Source organism: Hemiscyllium ocellatum, chromosome 1 (assembly GCF_020745735.1).
Source record: "Hemiscyllium ocellatum isolate sHemOce1 chromosome 1, sHemOce1.pat.X.cur, whole genome shotgun sequence".
Classification (NCBI taxonomy): Eukaryota; Metazoa; Chordata; class Chondrichthyes; order Orectolobiformes; family Hemiscylliidae; genus Hemiscyllium; species Hemiscyllium ocellatum.
Window position 1 is genome coordinate 61,896,782 of NC_083401.1, and position 18,636 is coordinate 61,915,417.

General features: G+C 40.7%; 1 protein-coding gene across 2 annotated transcripts in view; it reads left to right on the top strand.

The window, feature by feature from the left end:
* LOC132805805 (myosin-IIIb) overlaps nucleotides 1–18,636 on the top strand; it is a 179,185-nt gene that overhangs the window by 90,278 nt on the left and 70,271 nt on the right. For both annotated transcript variants that reach the window (XM_060821122.1, XM_060821195.1), the window contains exons 5-11: nucleotides 1,871–1,973; nucleotides 3,103–3,259; nucleotides 4,611–4,713; nucleotides 7,206–7,331; nucleotides 10,525–10,633; nucleotides 13,119–13,238; nucleotides 13,898–13,998. In XM_060821122.1, coding sequence (XP_060677105.1) covers nucleotides 1,871–1,973; nucleotides 3,103–3,259; nucleotides 4,611–4,713; nucleotides 7,206–7,331; nucleotides 10,525–10,633; nucleotides 13,119–13,238; nucleotides 13,898–13,998 — 819 coding nt within the window. The remainder of the gene's footprint in view (nucleotides 1–1,870; nucleotides 1,974–3,102; nucleotides 3,260–4,610; nucleotides 4,714–7,205; nucleotides 7,332–10,524; nucleotides 10,634–13,118; nucleotides 13,239–13,897; nucleotides 13,999–18,636) is intronic.

Genomic DNA, 18,636 nt, shown 5'->3' on the forward strand with positions numbered 1-18,636 from the left:
TCATGGAATGAAGCTCAATTAAAAATAACCAGATTACAGTTTTACTTTCTCTTTGTGCTATTTTTATAGACAATACATTTCTTCAATTAAAGGCTGACAGCCAATGTTTTTGCTACTGACGTGAAAGAAAAATTGTATGCTAATTTTTAAAAACTGTCAGTGCAGGTTCTGTCTGCTAATTTCCTAAAGTCCTAATGTGGCCTTCTGTTTGTTAGAATTGAATACAGTTGAATGTCTGTTTGATTGGGATGTTTGATATTGTGTTCACAAGGATATTTTTTAATCTTCTGCTTTTTCACAGAAAATGTGTATTTACAGAACTGATTTATAGCTTTTTTTAAATTTTGAGATATCCTTGCCAATGAAACTAACTTCCACTAGATTTGGTGCTCAAGTCCTGAACTAAACGCTGGGTGCCCATTCCCGATTTGGCATGTATAGGCAGTTCTTCTGTAAAGCGATGGTTGCAATCCAGTGCTATATAAAATCATGCAATAAAAATAGCACTTATTGCAGTCACATTATAGCCAGCGTGCACTTTAAATGTTTTGTGCTTTAGAAAGAGTGTCCCCTATTCGTTAATCGCATTGATCAAACACATGTTATAGCAGAATGGCTGTAGCCTTTGCCTTGAGGGTGCTTGAAGGATGATAGTGCAGGTGATTGGAAGTAAGGTGGGCTGGGCAGATTGCGACAGCACAGATGGTGCTGGACCAATAGAAGAAGTGGGGTGGTTTTCAAAGGTTTCTTATCTCCCAGCTTTGAGTTTCCTTTAATCTTTTGTGGGATTGGGATGTCCCTGGTGAGGTCAGCATTTGTTGCTCATTCCTCATTACTCCCAAGTGGCTTGTTAGGCTATTTCAGCGAGCGGTTAACAGTCACCCACATTGCTGTAGACCTGGAGGTGCATGTTGGCTAGAGTGGGTAAGGATAGAGGATTTCGTTCCCTAAAGGAAACAAGTGAACTTGCTAAATTTTATCATCAGTTGTTGACAGTTGCTGTGATCACCTTTTGGGGAGATCAGCTTTATATTCAGACTTTATGAACAGAATCTAAATTTCACTGATTGAAACCATGCTCTCCAAGCATTAGCCTGGGCCTCTGGGTTGCTAGTCCGAGGACACCATGGTTCCTCTTGGGGTGCAGTGTGATAGAAAAAGAGAGCGAGCGACGAGTTGCAGAGAGGGAGAGAACCTGTTGTAGTGTAGTAGGACGAGCAGTAGAAGTAGGACTGTCAGACACCACTACCCACCTCGAGTCCTCCAACACAACCTCTCCCATCTGCACAGCTGCCAGGAGCAATGCATGCAGCAATTGCACCTTCAGGTTCAGTGGTCTCTGACTGTACAACCTTCTTGAACTAAACCTGAAGCCACAGGGTAACCTGAACACAGCACAGCCTATGGGTGTCCAGGTCAAGGTTACTTTCAATTCTTGATACCAACAGAGCCTCCGAAACCAGAGTCAGCTACATGATCAACATCTCTCTGATTATAATAGAAACAAAGAACTGAGAGGGCTGGAAATTTGCAACACAAACAGAAAGAGCTGGAGAAACTCAGCAGGTCTGGCAGCATCTATAAAGAGAAAAGCAGAGCTAATGTCTTGACTCCTGTTCTGATACAGGGTCACTGAGCTTGAAGTGTTAATTCTGTTTCTCTCTGTATAGATGCTGTCAGCCCTGCTGTGTTTCTCCATACTTTGTATCTCTGGTCTGTCCATCTGTAAACCTGAAGGTTGAGGACCTGAAAGAATAGTATCATCTCTCTCTGTGTATCTCCTAACTATCTGTTTCTATTGAATAGAGAAGGAAACAAGTGGTCAGTTATCATTTCAGAATTTAATTTACATGTAACTTTCTCCCTGTAGGTGAATCCACTTCTGGAAGCTTTTGGAAATGCCCAGACTGTGATGAATGATAATAGCAGTAGATTTGGGAAATACATTCAACTGCGATTTCGTAACACTGCAGGTGAAAATGTCAATCTATCTCCTATGCATCCGAGCTAAAACTGACAGCTGATACTTGGTTAGAATGTATTCTGTTCTTACTCTATTTTAGATTGACCGGCGTCCTCAGACATAAAACCAAAAATGCAGATGCTGGAAACCTGAGATCAAAATAGAAAGGGGAATATTTTCAGCATTGTTTTATTGTGTTAATTTAATACACCCCAGCCATTCCAGACTGTATCTGTGTTCAGATCCAAAATGGTTGAGTCTTTTAATTTCCATCAGAAATGGACAAGCAGTAACTTCGAGAAGAGAGTCCACCCCCATGTTCACAGGTTAACCGGAAATTCACAGTAAATGCCAAAGATAGCAACATCCTGAAAATGAATTTAAAAAGGGTTTGTCTCTCCCCTTGCCCCTGCTATGATAGCTTGGTCATGCAACACTTGTCTCACTTGTATATGGTATTGACAGGTTGATCAGTTAGCCTGGATGCAGGCTGGGAGTTTTCTGCACTTGGCAATAGGTAACTCTGTAAATCAATGTCCTGGTGGAAACTTGCCATTGCTCTGAATTTTTTAGCCAGCTTAACCCCTGGCAGTTTACTGATGTAATAAATGCACCAAAAATGGACATTATTTTTAGCCTCCCCTACTTAATGTACCTCTGCACCTCTTTGTTTTGAACTTGTACATTTTTGTTTCAGTTGTGTTTTTGATTAGATTAGATCCCCTACAGTGTGGAAACAGGCCCTTCGGCCTAACAATTCCACACTGACCCTCCAAAGAGTAACCCACCCAGATCCATTTCCCTCTGACTAATGCACCTAACACTATGGGCAATCCACCTGACCTGCTCATCTTTGGACTGTGGGAGGAAACCGGAGCACCGGAGGACACTAAGAGAATGCACAAACTCCACATCTGATCCGAACCTGGGACCCTGCCGCTGTGAGGCAACTGTGCTAACCACTGAGCCACCGTGCTGCCATCTATCATCCCTGCCCGATAGATGTGTTACATTGACTAAGAACTGGACTGGTTAGGGTTCCTCTAAAAGCCAGAGTTAAGATTAGATAGTCATTTTCTAATTCTAATGAATTGGATATTGATTGTAATATATATAACTTCATGCTTCACTTTATTCAGTGAAAGGTGCTAAAATCAATGAATACCTCTTGGAGAAATCCCGGGTTGTACATCAAGATGAAGGCGAGAGAAACTTTCATATATTCTACTATATGTTTGCTGGAATATCTGCTGCTGACCAGGAAGTTTATGGTCTCTTGGACCCTACATTTTACAGGTAACGTTTTTGTTTTAACAGCTTGCCACACAGTTTTAGATTTGGTCTTAATGTCAAGTAGGCTATTATTTTAATAGAACTCTCAAAGACGCACATTGCTGCAGTGAAAGGTATATTAAAAGGTTTCCATTATACCAAATTTTTTAAAAAACTGTGGATACTTTAAATCAGGAAAAGAAAGCAGAAATTGTTGGAAAAGCTCAACAGGTGGAGCAACATCTATGGAGAGAAATCAGAGTTAATATTTCTGGTTGAGTGGTCCCTCCTGAGAACTGATGGTAGCTAGGTCTCCTGTACATTGGGGAAACTAAGCTTGGACTGGGTGACTGCTTCACAGAAAACTCGCGCTCTGCAAAAAAGACCTTTTTTGAGCTTCCAGTTTGCTGCCATTTCAACTCACCATCCTGTTCCCTGGCCAACATCTCTGTCTCAGGTTTGGTGCAGTGCTCCAGTGAAGCCCAGCACCTCATTTTCCACTTGGGGACCCTGAGCCCTCCAGACTCAATATTGAGTTCAATAACTTTTGGGTTTGAACTCTCCCATGTTCTTACCCAACCCCCACACACCAGGCCTTGTTACCTCACAGTCTGCTATTACACACCACCCATTGTTAGCCACTAACAGACTCCAGTAACAGCTATTCACTTGCCTAACCAAATCATTATCCACTCTTTTGTCTGTTTAGCTGCTGTCCAGGCTCTCTGGGCTCTACCCCCACCTATCGTTTACACCTTACCTCCTGCCCCCTCCCTAACTTCTGCAGATAAACCCAACATTTTCCTAGCTACCATTAGTTCTGAGGAAGGGTCACCACACCTGAAGTGTTAACTCTGATTTCTCTCCATCAATGCCGACAGGCCTGCTGAGCTCTCCCAGCAATTTCTGTTTTGGCTTCATTCTACCCTTTGGCATGAACTGTTATGTGGATAATAGAATATACAAAATGGAAATAATTTTAAAAATCACAACACCAGGTTATAGTCCAACAGGTTTATTTGGAAGCAGTAGAGTATGGAGGGCTGCTCCTTCAGCAGGTAGTTGTGGGGTATAAAATCATAAGACAGCATTTATAACAAAAGTTTAAGTCTCATAACAAACAGTCCAAGTCTTTTTCAGTATATAATTTCAGTTACATTCACACTGTAAACTTTTGCTATAAATTGTGTGTCTTACGATCTTATCCTCCACAACCACCTGATGAAGGAGCAGCGCTCTGAAAGCTAGTGGTATTGTGTGAGTCTTACCTTTGTTCACCCCAGTCCAATACCAACATCTCCGAGTCATGGAAATCATATGTAATTTTGGCTTTCTTTCCTTCCTACCATTATGCCACAATCCAAAACTTTTCTAGGTACTTAAATCACAAATATGGTGCAGTGGAAACCATCAAGCAATGGAGCAAGAAATATAATGAAGTGTGCAATGCCCTGGACATGGTTGGCTTTTTAGAGCAGGTAAATAGCTGTATTTTCCAAAACCTCTGAACTGTAATTCAATTGTTAAAATGTACATATGTGGTGATCAAGTAAACCAGCTGTATCCAAATCCAAGATTTGTGATGTTCTTCTCGGTATTTCTTTTCATTCATTGGATGTGGTATGATTGGATGAAGCAGCAAATGCTGCCCATCCTTGTTACTCTTGAGAAGGTCATGTTGAGTCATGGCCTTCAACCAATGCTGACCGTTTCCTGTAAGTAGAATCACAGTGCTGTTATGGTGCAAGTTCCAGGACTTTGACCCAGTGACTCCATGGGCAACATTATCTTCCCTGGTGTGAGTTTGCCTTGTGATATCTATATTTGGTCAAGTTGAAGTTGGGGGAGAAAAAGCACATAATTTCAAAGTTTTTTGGCTTGCACTCATCGAGACATTTCATAAAATTACCAGTTCATTGGAGAAGACAAATAATATCCTCTCATGTAGTGTAACTGTCAATTAGTTGCCACATTGACTCTGCTTGTTTGGTAGCATCTTTTGCCATGGAGATTGTACACAATAATTCTGATTGACACCTAAGTGTAAGGCTTTTTAAAATTAATCCTGGTAGGTTGACTCTGTTTTGGCCATGGCATTGCCTTGAGAAATGAACCTATTTTGTTGAGTTGAAACAGTTTGTTTTGTTCCTTCTGTTTTTAAAACAACAGGGTACTGTACTATGTAGCTTCCAATAGATGAAAGTGCATCACATTGTGAACCTGACTGACCATTCCAAATGGGCTTAGTTGCCAACCCACTGGCAGTCACTGTTTACTCTGTCTAATTTTTTTTTTTCCTTTTGAATTGATATTCTTGCAAAATGTCCTGATGAGTGCAAGACAAAAAGCATCAGCAAAATATGCCTTTCTTTCATAATACACAAGTTATGGGACTAATTCAAAGTATGGTCTTCTCGATGTGAATGAGTGAAAGAATGGAGTTGGCACCCATTCTTGTGTGCACAGTAGAGAAAAATCAGGTGATTTAAAATAAAGACTGACAAAAATGTTCTTTGTTTTATGGAATTAATAGGTATTTTGATTATAGCTGATTTCTGTATTTGAGAAGTAGTCTTAATGTTACAGAAATCTAAGATTTGTAAACAGCGATCCTGTTATATTCGAAGATCCTTACCCCACACTCTAAGAATTAATAGTATGACAAAAAAAGCTGTCGATACACTTTTGACTAAGTAATAATCCATTATTAACTCTCTAAGTGATAGCATGTATGTACAACAACAGTTTCTTGATGAGATCCTGTGTCCGTGAGTTCCTCCTTCAACAGACTCTCTGCATTTCTTCCTGTTACTGAACATATTACCCAGCAGCAATATCCTAGAGGCCTGTGGCTCCCTAGACTTACTGATCCTAGTACCTTGTCACGTAAGGCAATGCTTTAAACTAGATCATTCAATTGGTTATCAATCTCACAATTGAGGTTATCAATCTCCATATAAGAGCACCTACATGCAGTCCTATCCTATTGTCAGGTTGTATAATGGATGTAACTTGTGTATTTTGGAAGTGCACATGGTTAGCCTGTCGGTGACCTATTCTGACAAATATGTGTGTTTATTCTAATTCTATTTCAGAACAGTCCTTGTTTTTCCCAGAAAGGATGTCTTCAGTCAGAATTCTTCTCCCTGAGTAATTGCATCCTTCCTATCGCTCAATTGCTAGTTCAGGTCATTGACTTCCCTCGCAAATGGCTAGCTTTTAGTGCAAGTGTGAAAACAAGGCACATTTAAACTGAGAATGGCCTTCATGTGACAGCATGACATAAATACACAAAATATCAACATGTCTTTGCAAACTAGTCAACAATGGTTTTTGTTAATTGTGCTTAATGTACTTGGCAGTTTCCGATAATTACCTCGAAGTCATTAAAATTTTGCTTAAGCTCACCTCCCCATTGGGCCCATGCTCAAAATAAATGGTCTCTTCATTCCAAAGGGTAACTGTGTGAGAAGAACTGAAGGGAGGTGAGAGAACTGAATGTTCTCTTGCTTGCTCTCAATCCACACCCATAGAACATTTTATCTGGAGTTATAATTTTTAAGTGATTTGTTGCAAGAGAGCGCCTTGTCGGTTGTGCTGAAAGAGAGAATAGATTGATATGGATTATTTGTTTGATTATTTAAATTCTAATTCTTATTTCCACAATTTGCCAAAGCAACAAATTGACATAGAGGTGGAGTGTATTTATATTTTGTTTTAGAGTATGCCAAAAGCGTACATTTATTTATTATTGAAACTGAAAGTGACTATAACAGAACATTTAGAAGATTAATGTCACTCTGCTTTATACTATAATGAAAATTAAACCAATGCCAATGTGTACCACAACTTGTCACGGTTAAGAGCAGATTATATAACATCACATTGGCTTGTAATGGAAAGTGGGTACCTTGTACCATTTTGTCAGTTTACAAATAATCTGACTCTTCTTCACCACTTTCATTTATAGGAGCAGGTCGACATGATGACAATACTGGCAGGAATCCTGTCATTGGGCAATATCATTTATGAGCCTCAAGAGAATGGAATCCTTAAAGTAACCGATCAGTCAAAGGGATGGCTGAAAGCTGCAGCAGTAAGTTTACATTTGATATGGAATTCAACTGAATTAAAGCAAACAAGCTAAAGGAATTTGAATTTCCCTCGTGTGAGGATGATTTTTCCAGAATAATAATAACTCTGATTTTTTTACCTATGTTAAATCTGGAAATATCAAGAATGGAATTTCTAATCATCATTGAAGCTTATAAAATGTTCCTATCTCAGCAACTTTGTTCTTTCGTAATCAACAATTCCATTATGTTTCAGAAATGGGCCGGCTTTATGAATGCCACATCCTTTTGTTCTATATTGAAATCAATGTCTTGCACATCATCGTCGCCTTTAATTCATACTTTTGCTAGGATGTGACTGCATTCAGAGTATCTCTCGGAGCAAATTTACCTTTGGAGCTACCTGCCTTTAGGGGAATTGTCAAGCAAACAATTGCCATTTACAAATAGTGCTTCTGCTGCTTGCAGTATTCCAGAGGAACCCTGCAGTACCACCCCCAACCCAAAGTTGGTATCTGGTTTGTTGACATCAACTGCATGCTACCAAACTCACTTTGAGGGATGGCCTTTTACCGCCATTGGGCAACAACAAAAGGAGGAAAATCAGGAGAATCCGTGACAATCAGTTCCAGAACTCTGACCATTTTACCAAGGATACTTCAGCTATGCCTGCCCTCCTATTCCCCATTCTATTGTCTGTCGTCTTTCCTGCCCAGGTTTCCTAGGGTTGGGTCATGGACATCCACTGGATTGGTCCATGCTTACTGGCAAAGCGCTAAGGTGGCTTGCCATTGCTATCTGCAGGAGGCCTGACTGGGAGGCATTCCTGGCATATTGAAAGAATTCAGAATGGCAATCAACCTATTTTCCAAGGTCAACAAGTCATGACAGGAGACTCTAATCTGGAGCTTCAGGCCCAGAGATGGTGACATTTTCCACTGTCGATCAACCCTCCTCACCATTCATCCACTGTCCCACAATCCTTACCGTTTCCATCATAACTACCAGGATGTTGCCTTTTTCCAGCCTAATCTTGAATTCTGTCTTCACTTTGATAAAAAAGATAAAGACTGACACCAAAATCTGAACTGAAAACACATTGATCAGGAAATATTCTCTTAACATGTCAGTATTGATTACAACTATCATTTGCTCATCCACATGGTGGAAGCTCTTAATGCCTGTCTCATTTGCCTGTACTCAATAAATACAGAGGATAACAGTACATCCAAGGTCTGTGTTTTTCTTTTGAATTATTAACTAAATTTCACTCTCCATTCAAGTTGCTGATTAAGATTCTCTGAATCAGTAATCAGTTATTAAAGAAGTAATATAGGTTTTTGTCAATTTTTTTACTTCTTCTAAAGCAGGATACATTTCTCATAGGATGTAGCCATGACAGCAAAACAATTACCTATTTCCTTACAAACGTAAATGAACACTGGAACATGCTAGTTTTTTAAAATATAAAATTAGCCGAGTATTCAATATAAGTTAACTGGCATACCATTTCTGTGAAACCGTAAACGTCTACGATTTTCTTTGCATTGTAAAGTCAAGGTGTCCTTCCTTAACTTTAGTGTTTTCATTGTCATTATCTAGTGAGCTATTGAAAGCAATCCACAAATGAACACAATGTATGAATGCATTCAGTGTAATGAATATATACCCACACTTCACTGGCACCATGGCAAGGACAATGATCAGAAACACACAACAAAAATACAATGACCTTACCAAAGTGACTGCTCAGCACTTGCTGATTTTTTTAAAAGATTTTTCTCAACCTTTCCTAAAGTAATATTGGTAGTTGATGCTTCTGCGTCCATCTGTTTGACGGCTAATTGAATAACACTTTGCAAACAAATCAACCTATCTTTTCTTTCTTTCATACTTTCAGAACAACTTTTACTTATACACCACCTAAAGTAGTAAGATATTCCAAAATGCTTCACAAGGGCATTATCTGAAAACATCTGTCATGAAACTATATGAAACATTTGGACAGGTTTGTCAAAACAGTGCATTCTAATTATGGATTGGTGGCTCAGTGTTTAACACTGCTGCCCCATCATGTCAGGGACCCGGGTTCAATTCCAGTCTCAAGCGACTGTCTGTGTAGAGTTTGTACATTCTCCCAGTGTCCACGTGGGTTTCCTCCTGCAGTCCAAAGATGCGCAGGTTAAGTAGATTGGGCAATTTAGTATGGCCATAGTGACCAGGGATGTGTAGGTTGGGTGGGCTAGCCATGGGAAATGCAAGGTTACAGGGATAGAAAAGAGGGTTGAGTCTGGGTAGGATGCTCTTTGCCGAGTCGGTGTGGACTTGTAGTCTTAACAGCCTGTTTCCCACACTGGAGGGATTCTATAAAAATATTTGTGAGGTGAAGACAAGACCATCAACCATAAAGCAGTGTAAACAAGGAATTGGAAAAGTGGCAGGTTACAGGCGACTTGAGAAATGTCTAAAGATGCTACGAGGTGAGGTCAGATAACAATTTGAAAGCAAAGAATATTAAAATGGGGAGTATTACGTTGATTGTCTCCTAGTGTGGCAATGTAGTCAGCAAATACAGGTTTGATGGAGTGAATGGGATTTGGTGTGGGGTTTAGACTTCAGAATTTTGGGTAAGCTCAATTTTATGGAGGTGACTGGCCAGGAGAAGGTTAGGATCGCTTCTGTCTACCTCCCACACCCCTGCTGTGCCCTTAGACCACCTTCCCATTTTTTAAAAAAAAAGTTAAGTACCGAGATTAGAAGACCAGTCATTTTAGGGTCACAAATGTAAGCATTATCCTGACAGGACGAGAATGAAAAATCACATTAATATTTCCAAATTCAGTCAATTGTTTTCAAAGGCAGCTGAAGAAAGGAAACCTGAAGTAGGAGTCTCTAGTTATTGCTGGAACATGGGAAGTGGGTGGTGAAGTGGAAAGTATGTACTTGTGAGGCCAAGTGGTATGAATTGATGGTATCAACTTTGTAATTTCAGTAGAGAAGTTCTTAAAAAAAACAAGTTAACATGGAATTGTATGAATTACACAGGAATGTATGTTTACCAGATATAAATTTACATGTCGAAGGATGGTAGGAAGAGGAGCAACAGGATTTACTGGTACTGACTTCAACAATTCAGCTGATGCTGAGCAGAATTCATCCCTGTTTTATTTTGATCTGACCATCCTGAATGATACTCTTTATTATTAAATTCAACAGAGTCAGTTTGGTGTTGAGGAGGAAGAACTGTTAAAGTGTTTGATTTGCACAATGGCAGTAACTCGAGGCGAATCCATTCAACGGTATCACAGCAAGCAGCAAGCTGAAGGTAGGAACAAATGTTTTAAACTGGCAGCATTTGGCAGGGTTTTCAGCTGTAGTAAACTGCAGTTTAGATGCGGGTATTTTGATATGACACAGTCTGGTAATATCTTTGAACTAGATTACTGAATAAGTTTTTAATTCTGAAAAGCTGCTTCCTACTCAATTATTTAATCTTTTGTGCAAAGGAGAATGTAAGCCATGTAGAAAATAAAAGGACCTAGATTCAGTTATTGGCTTGTGTTGAAAGAAATGTCCTCAGGTGAGTTCACTTTGTGTTAGGAAGCAGCCAGATGAAACAATATTGCTGCTTTTGTATCCTCTTCAGCAACTCTTTCGCTGGCAAATAAGCATCAGTGGAGCAGTCTTTCTTGTTGTGGCTCTTGCCATGACTTTTTGGACAACGAACTTGCCAGTGTTCAATATGAGCTGGGGACGCCACAAATAATAATCTACCTCCTACCTCTTATTATCCTATCTCCTAAGTATCAAGTAAAAGGATTGATTTAAACTCTCTTAACGTACCAGAAACCTGGCACCAACCTACTTAGCCAAACAGCTCAGTTTATTGACATGCCTACCACTTCGCATCCATTCTCATTACAACTTTTCATGGTAAGGATTGTGCTGTCTTAATGCACTGCAACCACTTACTGAAGTCATTTTCACAGCATCACAAAACAAAAGCAAACTGTGGATGCTGGAAGTCTGACATTGAAAACAAAATGCTGGACGCACCCAGTAGGTCAGGCAGAGTTGACATTTCCACTTGATCTATTGTCAGAACTGAGAGAAGAAATGTAGCAGGTTTTAAATAACTACAGCAGCAAGAGAACAGCAACCACTGCAACAGCTGCATGTATTTTGTGTTGAATAGAGGTCTTATGGTGCACTGGGTAATGCCCCTTGCCCTATGTCAGAAGCTCTGGGTTTAAATCTTACTGAAAGCTTCATGGGTAAGGAAGATGTATCCATAACGTAGCCAGACTAGTGGAGTGCAAATTGTTCCTGTGTGCGCTAATGGTAAGCAGTAAGACGAGGGAGATTCCTGGTCAACCATGTGTTGGAAAGAAATTGGAAGGCTTTGCCATCGGAGTCCATTGCTCATGGCTCCAATAGGAAAGTAAAATTGTAAAAGTGCCAAGCTTTGACTCCATTCAGGTCATTTAGCCAGATAGCTGGTGTGGATCAGTTTGATGCTAACAGCATAAGGTTCAGTCCCTGTAGCAGCTGGGATGGCTGTCCCATAGAGGAGTTTTCAGCTCTGAGTTTACCTGCTGCTCGGCAGAAAACTGAAAAAGTAGTGTTCCTTTTTAATCATTCGTGGGATGTGGTGTCACTGGCTGGGCCAGTATTAATTGCCCCTGAGATGTTGCTGAGCAGCCCTTTTGAACGGCTGCAGTCCAAGGAGATCTACATGACCATTAAAGATGGAGTTCCAGTGACACTGAAGGAACGGCGATCTGTTTCCAAATCCGGATGTTGAGTGGCTTGGAGGGGAACTTGCAGACATTCAGTGCAAACCAAGTCCAGGTTTTGTTGCGTTTGGACCTGTGACTCCTCCGATTCTGAAGGATATCTGAATAGTGCTGAACATTGTGCAATCATCAGCAAGCATCCCCACTTCTGACCTTTCATGATGGAGGAAGGTCACTGATGATAATGTTTGGGCCTAGGTCACCACCCTGAGGAATTCCTGCAGAGATTCCCTGGAGATGAGACAACTGACCAGGAATGATTCCAGTTTTGCTGGAACTCATTGACACCACACTCCATTATATACACCCTTCGTACTGGCAGCAGTCACTCTCTCACCTCACTTCTGGACTTTAATTTGTTCTTTGATGTTTGGGGTCGGGACTGTGTGGCCCTGGGATAACCCAAACTGGGCATTGCTGAGCAGATGCTGCTTGATGGCACCTTCCATCACTTTACTGATGATTGACAGTAGACTGATTGATTGATTGGGAGGTAATTGGCAAGTTGGATTTGTCCTCCTTTTTACCTGGGCAATTTTCAACATCGTCAGAAAATGTATCAGTGTTGTAACTTTAACATGGAAGGGATTTTTCACGTTGCGTCACATTGTTCACTTTTTTAAAAAAAACAGAGGCTGGCAGTAAGAAAAGGTTTAGTCAAAGGGCTCAGTTTTGAAGAGGATGGGGAGTTGGGAAATGTGGAAGGTTATAGGCAGAATTTAGGAGTTCGAGACAACAAAAATGCTAGAAAATCTCAGCAGGTCTGGCAGCATCTGTGGAGAGAAAGCAGAATTAACATTTCAGGTCCAGTGAACCTTTTTCAGAATCGATGAAAACGCTGCATAAATAAAAGTTTCTGAATTCTATGTTGGATCTGTAATATCCTTGTAGATCAACACATTGATCAGTGAAATGGAAGTACAGACCATGATTTGGGAACACTGGTAATTGGTTATGTTTCTTTTTAATGACTTTGTTTGTTTGTTTGTTTGTTTGTTTGGAATATGATTTCAGATGCCAGAGACTCTATTGCTAAAGTTGCTTATGGCAGAGTTTTTGGTTGGATAGTCAGCAAAGTCAACCAGCTTCTGGCTCCAAAGGAAGATGTGTGTACTACAGAACTCCAGGAGATAGGTATGTAATACTGTCTCTCCATTCCTAATCATGGTGGGTTAAACTGTATAGTGGAAATATTGTCCTATGCTTTCTAAAATTACTGGTGCATGTGTTAATACCAGTTAAATCTGCCTGGCCATGAGCGAAGATGGTAGTGTCGTATTAATGTCACTTGACTAGTAATCCCAAACCCAAGGCTAATGTTCTGAGACATGGGTGCAAATGTCCCATGGTTCACATTCAAAGATGATGTTTGTATTCAATGAAAGTCTGGAATGCAAAAAGCTAAACTAATTTTGCCATATAACCACTATTGATTGTTGTAAAAACCCGTTTGGCTCACTAATGGCCTTCAGGGAAGAAAATCTGTCATCCTTACCCAGTCTGGCCTGCATGTGACTCCTGACCCCCACAATGTGGTTAATTCTAAGTTGCCCTAAGGGCAATTAGGAATGGATGAAAAAATGCTGGCCTAGTCAGTGACGTCCATATGCCATGAATGAATAAAAAGAAAAGTCAGTGTTTTGCAATTTTGAATATTTTGCCCTTTTGTTTTTGGGAAAAGTAGCAATGTAATTGGGAATGTGCATTTCTTGTGATATCACCTATTAAAAACACCTTCCTACATTTAAATTATTAATGTTGGTTGCAAAGTGTATTTTTGGATTTTTTTTTAGGTATACTAGATATTTTTGGATTTGAAAACTTTGCAGTGAACCGATATGAACAGATGTGTATTAACTTGGCAAATGAACAGCTTCAGTATTTCTTCAATCATGTAAGTAAACATCAATTTTAAAACACAGCTATGAGAGGACATTGTTGAAAATGTGTTGCTGGTTAAAGCACAGCAGGTCAGGCAGCATCCAAGGAATAGGAAATTCGACGTTTCGGGCCAGAGCCCTTCATCAGGAATGAGGAGAGTGTGCCAGGCAAGCTAAGATAAAAGGTAGGGAGGAGGGACTTGGGGGAGGGGCGATGGAGATGTGATAGGTGGAAGGAGGTCAAGGTGAGGGTGATAGGCCGGAGTGGGGTGGGGGCGGAGAGGTCAGGAAGAAGATTGCAGGTTAGGAGGGCGGTGCTGAGTTGAGGGAACCGACTGAGACAAGGTGGGGGGAGGGGAAATGAGGAAACTGGATAAATCTGAGTTCATCCCTTGTGGTTGGAGGGTTCCCAGGCGGAAGATGAGGTGTTCTTCCTCCAACCGTCGTGTTGTTATGTTTTGCCGGTGGAGGAGTCCAAGGACCTGCATGTCCTCGGTGGAGTGGGAGGGAGAGTTAAAGTGTTGAGCCACGGGGTGGTTGGGTTGGTTGGTCCGGGCGTCCCTAAGGTGTTCTCTGAAGCGTTCCGCAAGTAAGCGGCCCGTCTCCCCAATGTAGAGGAGGCCACGTCGGGTGCAGCGGATGCAATAGATGATGTGTCTGGAGGTACAGGTGAACTTGTGGCGGATATGGAAGGATCCCTTGGGGCGTTGGAGGGAAGTGAGGGAGGAGGTGTGGGCGCAAGTTTTACAGCTTGGAGGGAAGTGAGGGAGGAGGTGTGGGCGCAAGTTTTACACCTTGGAGGGAAGTGAGGGAGGAGGTGTGGGCGCAAGTTTTACACCTTGGAGAGAAGTGAGAGGACATGTCTGGTTTTAAATACCTCGGCATGAAAAATAGAATTGCTTCTGGCCAGTTATTCCTACATATTAAAAATTGCAATACTCGTGTCAAACTGCAAAAGTCAATAAAATGGTTTCTAGAGTTTAGTAAAGGAATTAATGATTTCTCATACACAATATGTCTGCCTTTCAAAAATATTTTGGTGGCAGGAATGCCCCTATAGTTCATACTAAGAGCTCCTTTATTTCTCAGGAATGCAAAAGATCTTATTGTTTTGTTAAGTGATAAATTCTATAAGAAATCAAGTATTGAGGTTTGCTTAAAAGTTCTAGAATTATATGTGAGAAAGTAATACTATGAATGGAGAAAAATAAGTAAGCTTCATTGCATATTAAATTGTAGCAAATATAAAACAAGTTTATACAGTCATAAACTTGTGATGAAGCATTATGTTTGCTTTTAGTACACCTATGTTAATAGCTGCCATTATGGGCCAGATTTTGTAATAGTCATGATAAAGAAATTGTCAGTGTCGCAATTAGTGATTCTACGATAATTCACAGTATGTACTGCAATCAGTGGGAAAGTAATTGAATTGATTTTCCTGGTGGGTGGTGTTACCGTTCAGATTGGCACATACACAGGATTCTAATAACAAGGTCACAAGTTAACACAGCCACCAAAATGCCACTCACATGTTCCTGTGCTCTTTCCACACCCTCACTCCTGTCCATCACAAATCCTGTGCTAACTGACCATACTCTGAACTAAACAGATTTACACTGCCTTTAGAAGAAATTGTCATCAAAGAGATCACTAGATCCTTCTGGGCTCCTGGAACATTATAGATAATCCTTAGTGAAACATATCATACAAGATATTATGGTATCATGGAGGTCTACCAGGGTTTAGCAAATATGAGGACGTTCAACTACGAAAGGCTGCATTTTACACTCCATTATGTACAATTTGAAGACAATCCAATGGGTGGCTTGTCTTGACCTGCCTTCAACTATCAACACTGCTCCCAGTGTTAAATTGCTGTTGGGCAGGCCTCATGGGCAGGATCTCCTTATCACTTTAACCAAAGGTACAGGGAGCATGGTGTCTTCTAACTCTCATCGCAAGGAGAGCTTGAATGGACTCTTATTTTTAGAATGGAGAAGCTTAGGAGGTGACCCAGGAGAGGTTTGCATGTTGATTGAAAGATTTTTGTGGAGGAAATGAGGGGCAGTATTGTCTGTGGCAAATGAATTATAAACTAAAGACCATTGATTCAAACATATTGGAGGGAAAAAAACCTAAAAGGGATGATAAATGTTTTCACTGAGTTGTTGGGATCTGGGGTGACCTACCTGAAAAGTTGATTCCGTATGTAATGTTAAACGAGTTGGGCTCAGGCTCAAGTTTTAGGTTTTACAGGGTTAGGAGCATAATGGGATAATGTAAAAGGCTTTCAGATTCTGAGATTTCAATTCTGTAATGAACATGAAATGAAGAAATTTAGGATTTAAGAGACAGGAAAAAAGAATTTTTGATTTTCTTGGGTTTAGGGGATTATCCCAGGATTGAAAACTTGTTGCTGGAAAAGCGCAGCAGGTCAGGCAGCATCCAAGGAGCAGGAGAATCGGCGTTTCGGGCATGAGCCCTTCTTCAGGAACGTACATCTTGAAGAAGGGCTCATGCCCGAAACGTTGATTCTCCTGCTCCTTGGATGCTGCCTGACCTGCTGCGCTTTTCCAGCAACACGTTTTCACTCTGATCTCCAGCACCTGCAATCCTTACTTTCTCCTAGAAGATTATCCCAGGATTGTCTAACTGGGAAAGATTATTAGATCAAAGCTGGGTCTGAACTCCGAGTTCAAAATTATAAGAAGTGATTTTACTGAAACAGAAGATAGAGATGTGGATCGGACAGCACAGATTCAGAGAGCTTGTCATCTCCTGTGGGGAAAGTCAAGAATGAGAGAACGTATCTAAAAATAAGATGTCATGGAGGTCTACAGCACTGAAAAAAAATCTCTCTGCTCAATGAATCTGCACTGGTCAAAAATAACTAGGTATCTATTCTAATCCCAAGATCTCTTTTTGAGGTGGAAATAAGAATTTTGTTCTGATTTGTTAGAAGTCCGTGGAACTTTATTCCCCAAAGATTGATGTGGACAAGGCTATTAATTATTTTTTAAAGGCGGAAATAATTTTGTTGACGAACAAGGGTCTAAGAGGACATTGGGGGTATGCAGAAAAGTGGGCTAAGGCTAAAATCAGATGAGCCATAGCGGGCATGGCAGGTTTAAGGAGCTAAATGGCCTGTTCCTCCTCACCCTTGAGTTCTGACATTACAGTAAAATAGTTTGTTTGGAGGGTGGGGGGGGAGGTGGAAAGAAACTTAATTAAATTTTGAAGTGGCCTACCTTTGTGAAGAGAAATCTTCTGTGTAGAGAGGTTGTTTGAAACTAATTATGATTAATCATGCCATGACAAATCACTTACAACTGAATGCCCCAGCTCTACTTTACGTTTAATCAATAACTTTTCACTGCCTTCCCCATGATGGGTTTACTGCTGATGATGAAACAGAATTTTGTATATTGCTGCACAGAACAAGTTTCATTGTCTTGCTCATGTCTGATGGCACTGACCTTAGTTGACTTTGATTCTCCAGTGACCACCTTATCCGATGACCTCCGTTCATAGATTAATTCTTCACCAGGTCCTGCCTTCACCAGGTCCTGCCTTCACCACATGAAGCTCTTTTTGGAAATACTCCAACTCAATGGTCTTTTCACCATGCAAGCACTGTAGGCCTCTGTGTAATTGGTCATGTTTGATCAGCAGGTTCTGTGCATCTGATCTACAACTAGCTTGTGGGTCATCACTCTGTCCTTTGAATTCCATCAAATTCTGCTTAGCCTCCTTCGTTCTCTTCCTAGATGATTGATGCCCCACCTTGTCATTTGATTCCTAATCAATCTTGACAATACTGTCATGGATATACGATTCAGTAGCCACAACACACACGAGTATGTCACTCCATTCCAAGCACCAAATGTCAATTGCCTTGCATGAGATATTGGTTCGGAATATGAAATGTGGATATTTGCAGGTGACTAGATACTTTTTGCCTTTTTTTTGAATCGTGTGTGAGAGAGACTTTGGTCCTTTCCTCTTTTATATTGTATCACAGTTCAGCAACACTCTAACAGGACTTTACACGTAAATGTTCTTGTCCTGATTTTCCTTTCCAACATGCACCACCTCGCATTTGTCTAAATGAAATATCTAAATTAAACACCATCTGACACTCCTCGGCATCCGATCAAGATCCTGTTGTACTCTGAGATAACCACCTTCACTGTCCACTGCACCTCCTATTTTAGTGTCATCTGCAGATTACTAACCATACCTCATATGTTCATATCCAAGTCATTTATATAGATGTTGAAAAGCAGTGGAGCCAGCACTGATCTTTGTGGCCCACCACTGGTCACAGGTCTTCAGTCTTAAAAGCCTTGGAGTAGTTTCATAGTTCCTTGAAAGTGGTATCCCAGATAGACAGGATGGTAAAGAAGGCGTCTAGTATGCTTATCTTTATTGGTCGGTGCATTGAGTCTTGTAGTTAGGAAGTCCTATTGTGGCTATCCAGGACATTGGTTAGGCCAGTTTTGGAATACTGTGTGCAATTCTGGTCTCCCTCTTATCGGAAGAATGTTGTGAAACCTGATAGGGGTCAGCAAAGGTTTACAAAGTAGTTGCCAGGGTTGGAGGATTTGAGCTATAGGGAGAGGCTGAACAGGCTGGAGTATCAGAGACTG